Below are 6,000 nucleotides of genomic sequence, written 5' to 3'. Positions count from 1 at the left end.
CTGCACTAGCCACTGGTTTTACCATGCTAAGATTAATATAATAGAGGCTAATATGGCAATGAACGAAATGTTCAATAATTCACTCTATGGCATGACCGGATTGGCGATCCGTGTTCTAACATGATGCGTAAGCTGATATTAAATTCAAATGGGCACACTCTAAGAGAGAGAAGAGTTATCCCTAATCTCACGTGTGTAGCATGTACACAAGGCAAACTCATTATAAGGCCATCACCAGAAAATGTAACTAAAGAAATTTTCCACTTAAGACTATAAGTCTAGATAGTGCTGGTGAATTTATATCCCAAGCGTTTAATAATTACGGTATGTCCATGGGAGGAAGTGTGGACCATCCTATGGCACATGTACATACAGAGAATGAATTAGATGAATCCTTCATTAAACGCACTTATTGGTACAATTGCTCGACCATTACTCATGAGGTCGAAGCTTCTTGTGTCGGCTTGGGGACACACAGTGTTACATGCAACAGAACTTATACGCATCAGGCCATCTAGTGAGTATAAATATTCCCAAATGCATAATGGGTCATAAGCCAGACATATCCCATCTAAAATAATATACGGGTGTAAGGAGGATGGGAATATATGTTGATATGATTCTCCCACCATTGTTAAGTATCTTGAGCCAACTATGGGTGATTTATATGTGGCCAGATACACGGATTGTCAGTTTGCTGAATCCGAATTCCCTATATTAGGTGGAGAGAAAGACAAGCTGGTCAAAGAAATATTATAGAATCAAACATCCTTAAATTGGCAAGATCCTCGAGATTATACATTTGCAAAACCTAGCTATTCAATTGCCAAGATTCCTTTAATGACCCAATGAGAATTATGAAATCTTACATACCAGCTTGTGATGCACCAGTACGTATTGATGTTCAGAAGGAACACAATAATCAAGTTGCTACAGAGTCTAAGGCCCGTTAGAAACGAGGTAGACCATTAAGTTCCAAAGATAAGAACCCTCGGAAATCTAAGAAAGGTGCAAATTAAACCGAGGTTAGGGAAAATACAGAAAATGATAGACATGACCGCGACAAATCCTAAGGTACCAAAATGAGATTTGGGACGTTGAACCTCAAGGTCCTTAAGGTATTAATAAATAATAAGAGCTCGATAAACTATATCATGTCTAGAATAAAATGGAACTGCAAAGATGTCAACATTAATGAAATAATTGCATGCAAGGTAGCACTTGAAGTAAATGAGGATCAGAAACTCACGTCTATAATAGAGTGCACTCAAAGTAAAGATTGGCTAAAGTGGAAAGAAGCCATTGACGTGGAGTTAACCTCTTTAAAGAAGAGAAGTGTGTTTGGTCCGACCTTAAGGATAACACAGCAAATTAAACCAGTAGGACTGTACTCTTTTTCCTTCACCAAGATTTTGTCCCACTGGATTTTCCTGGTAAGGTTTTAATGAGGCAGCATCCCCTAAGCACATTGCATCGATCCCATCCAACATAGGCACGGTCATCTCGTCCAAGGGGGAGTGTTGTAAAACACTTAGTGGACTCCATAGACCGGCCCGTTCACAGTCCATTAGGACATGGCCTTACGGCCCATATTATGTATCTCGGTCCATCGGTCCATGAGACTTAGTCTATGTCGATTTGGGCTTTGGCCTTTATACTCTATATATACGTAACCTCCATCCGATTATATTAATAAGACAAGAGATTTCGTTCCCTAAACTCTCTAGTTTCACAACGTATTGCTATTTTTAACCGCTAAATTTTGTTCTAATCATTTCGTATCACTAAAATCGAATCAAACTATTGCATACACGAATAGCGAGCACATATATGATATGTCAGTGGCAGAATTAAACCAAAAATACTTTTTACATATATATTGATAATGTTAAGATTCAAGTGGTGACTAAGAACGATTGACGTAAGAAAAGAGATAAGAAAATGGAAGATGGAAGCTGATGGTGGTTTTCTGTCGGCCAATATTTGGGTTTATCTTTAACCCATTTCTCTACGTGTCCCATCTTTTGTTTTTATCTGAAGTGACGTGTTCTCGTTATAACTTACATTAACACTATATTACGTTTTGATTCTTTCGCAATTTTAATCAAACAATAGACTTTGTTTTTGATACGAATCAACCAACTTTTCATTTTTTTTCCTTCTCTTTTGAGTTTGATGATGCACGCAACTGCGAAAATGAGCAATGGTTAAACTAATAAGTCCCGATCTGTTCATATTCTAGCTAGCACGGTTGCACCAGTGTTTTGATTGAATCAAACTAAATGGAGAACTGGACCACAACCAAAACATTTGATTTAATGAACAAAGCATGTTAGGTTAAAAATAATACTTAAGTTTGTGTGGTCCTGTAATATATACAAACATTCAAGTCTCTGTCATAAACACGGGTATTTGTCTTAATAAGCAACTTTGGAATACTATATCAAACAATCATCATCTATGGAAATAAAATATCTATATTAACAGTTTGAATGATTGAATTAAGGTTTTTCTGCAAAAAAAATGCCTTCAAAAATCGCTATTTTATACTGGTTTACCTTTTATCATTAATTTTATCATTAAGTTTACCTTTGAATTAATTGCACTGCACGAAGTAAAAAAATAATATATAATTTAATATATTGTCTTTTTTTTGGTAACTAAACTCTCGCAATAAAGATTAATATCCATTTTCACAATTTTAAAAATATAATATATATGACTGTAATGTCTTTTTAATAAAATCCTAATATGATTAGATTTCAATTCAACAGAATATGACTAGAAGAATTCAGTATTTTCATAATGAATTGACGGAACGAGGAACACATAATGTTTTAAAACATTTTATTAAGTTTTCATGTGAATAATAATATTACAAGGAATCACTTACATAAAATAAACTACTTTAACAAAAAAGATAATAATAATAAACTAAACATACGTTTTCTAAAGTAAAATAACAAAATTTTTTTGTAAATGATACATCTCGACATAAACCTAACTTTTAAATTAAGATATCTACGAAATATTGACAACATTTCTTACAAAATATTCTTTGATTCTTCCATCATTATAATTCTGATTTCTCTTTTTGGGCGAACACAAGAAAAGTAGTCGGTCTCATAACAATCAATGACAAATTTAGTGATAAATTTAGTAAAGAGATAAAAAGTGAGAAGTACGAGGTTACTTGGCAATTTCTACAAAACAATACTTATAAGCGACCGTATATTTTTAGTATTCAACATAAGCCACCGTACTTTATAAACTTCCACTGCCCCCAAAAAGTTTTGTCTCGTTATCAATGGAAGGAGAACAAGCAGAGTCTACGATGCGAAAGAGAAGACATCCATCTCAAGAAGAAGTGGCTACCAACGTGGCTACAAGGAAGCCATACAGAGGGATACGGAGGAGGAAGTGGGGTAAGTGGGTGGCTGAGATTCGTGAGCCTAACAAACGGTCACGTCTTTGGCTCGGTTCTTACACAACCGATGTAGCCGCGGCTAGAGCTTACGACGTCGCAGTCTTTTACCTCCGTGGTCCCTCCGCACGCCTCAACTTCCCTGATCTTCTCTTACAAGATGAGGACCACCGATCAGCCGCTACTACCGCCGACATGCCCGCCTCTCTTATAAGGGAAAAAGCGGCGGAGGTTGGCGCTAGAGTCGACGCTCTCCTCACTTCTGCTTCTAAGTCACCGCCTCCTTCGACGGCTAACTCCTCTCTGTCGGTAATAAAACCCGATTTGAATCAAATACCCGAATCCGGAGATATATAGTCAAGAGACTCAGAAATACACACAATATATGTAGTTTTGTTTTGGTTTGTTTAGAAGATTTACATTTACATATACGATATATACAAAAATACATGAAGATATATAGAGTATGTATACGTGCATAAGTATTATATATGAATCAACAAATTGTTATAGACTCTTCCCGGAGACAAACCCGGCTAAGAGCAATCCTTGAGAAGCGAGTTTTAGTTCAAGTTGTAATACTAATGTACATTAATTTTTAGGTAATTTTGTTAATTAATATTTGAACTCCAAATTTTGATATTACACTATAAGCTTGATGTAATCTTTCGATCCGTAATCCCAATAATGCTTATTTCGGTAGAGAATTTAAACCGAAACTTGTACTTTACAGCAAAGATAATTTTATCTTTAATTATCTTTATGTGCTTTCAACGTTCGCTCATCAATGAATTAATTAATTTATTGTATGATTGGCCAATATTCCGGTGACTGTACTAGCCTTATTATATAAGGCGTGCAAGGAAACATTTTTTTTTTTGTCAACAAAAGAAATCAGTTCATTTGAGCTAATTTATAGGAAAATTGTTTACAAGCAAAATAGGATGCGGAGAAGAATGCGCACGGCGTGCCAAAAAATCCGCACGTACATTAACATTTCTATAAACCTGAACCAAAGAAAAGGAAGAAAACTCGTCCTTGTCCATCTGGATATCGTCTAGGTAATTTGCAAAAGCTGGCCATTCCTGAGGCGAAGACACCATCTTCACCAAATCAGAACAGTCCGTGAAAAACACCACCTCCCGGAAATCATGACCAATCATGCAGCCCATCGCCCAAATGAAAGCTTCAATTTCAGCATGTAACAGAGACAGACTACGCCGGAAATTGGTTGCGCCGTGTATTGGAGGAGATCCTGAAGAAGTACACACCCATCATACACCTGCAAAAGCATCTGTTTAATTCCAGGAACCATCCACAAAACACCGGTGACCTGAAAACACCGACGGGAGGGGAACATGACATCCCCAAGGCCGAGAAGGCAATAGGTTAGGTGAGGAGGGAACCACATCCAACTCCGTCTCCACCTGTGCCTGTTGCAATGTCTGCGCCTCTCCTACCGCCACCCGGACAACTTCATCTGGTCGTTCCTTCCGATTTTCGAAAACTCGAGCATTCCGTGCTTTCCAGATATACCACATTAGCCAAGGGAAAGCTTTAACTTGTGAACCCGGGTTTGTAGAACCCAAGAAATGATCCATATTAGCATAAACTGATTCCGTAGGAAACAGATTTGGCCCCACCGGGACATGTGCCAAAGCACAAACCTGACGAGCCGGTGGACACAGGAAAATGGCATGATTTGTAGTCTCCACCTCGGCCCCACATCGTGTACACATTTCATCACAATCGACACCGTGTCGTCGCAAATTAGCCGATACCGAAATGCAGCCCGTCAAAGCTTGCCACTTAAAATTGTGTAATGTTGGTGGGCATGGGACCTTCCAAACCTTAGCAAGAAGAGAAGTAATCTCTGGACCAGCTCCAAAAGCCTGAAATATGTGCGGGATGGCTACCCGTTCCACCGCGTACCCTGATTTAACCGTATATGTTCCATGTTTAGTTAAATGCCAACCCTAGTAATCGTCCCTCGAACAATTACTTAACGGCAAAGCTTCTATCAGAGCGGCGTCCATGGGATCAAAATGCTCGAAAAGCAAGTCCCTACGCCAAGTATTCGTTTGACGATCAATCAACTGAGTCAATCGAAGATTGGGGTCCTTAAAAGGACCTTTACTTAAAGCTGGTCTCGGGAATTGAGCTGGAATCCAGGGATCATCCCATATAGAAATGGTTTCCCCAGAGCCACCCCTTTTAATAAGCCCTTTGGTAACCAGAGAGCGAGCTGAAACTATGCTTCTCCATCCATAAGAGGGAGAGTATGACCGTATTGGTTCCATGGGATCCAAATTTCGGTAATACCTACTCTTAAAAACCCTAGCAAACTGTGAGTCCGGAAACGCCAGCAAACGCCATAATTGTTTAGCCAATAAAGCCGTGTTAAAATCATCAACACTCTTAAAGCCCAAACCACCCAACTGCTTACTGCAGCAAAGTTTCTCCCAAGCGATCCAGTGCATACCTCCAGACTGGCCATTTGAACTCCACCAAAAATTCGCCACAGCACTCGTAAGTTTGAATGTTATTGTTTTCGGTAACCGAAAAAAAGACATCAC

The 6,000-nt window shown here is 38.5% G+C and overlaps 1 protein-coding gene across 1 annotated transcript; it reads left to right on the top strand.

Moving 5' to 3' along the window:
* The first annotated feature begins 3,166 nt into the window (after positions 1-3,166).
* On the top strand, positions 3,167-4,058 carry LOC104777644 (ethylene-responsive transcription factor RAP2-1-like). Its single transcript, XM_010501931.3, has one exon. It carries the CDS (start codon positions 3,308-3,310, stop codon positions 3,779-3,781), a length of 474 nt encoding a protein of 157 aa, XP_010500233.1. The 5' UTR covers positions 3,167-3,307; the 3' UTR covers positions 3,782-4,058.
* Positions 4,059-6,000: the final 1,942 nt, after the last annotated feature.

Source organism: Camelina sativa, chromosome 3, assembly GCF_030686135.1.
Source record: "Camelina sativa cultivar CO46 ecotype springtype chromosome 3, ASM3068613v1".
Classification (NCBI taxonomy): Eukaryota; Viridiplantae; Streptophyta; class Magnoliopsida; order Brassicales; family Brassicaceae; genus Camelina; species Camelina sativa.
The sequence above is the reverse complement of the archived record's forward strand: the minus strand, read 5'-3'. Positions and strand labels throughout refer to the sequence as shown.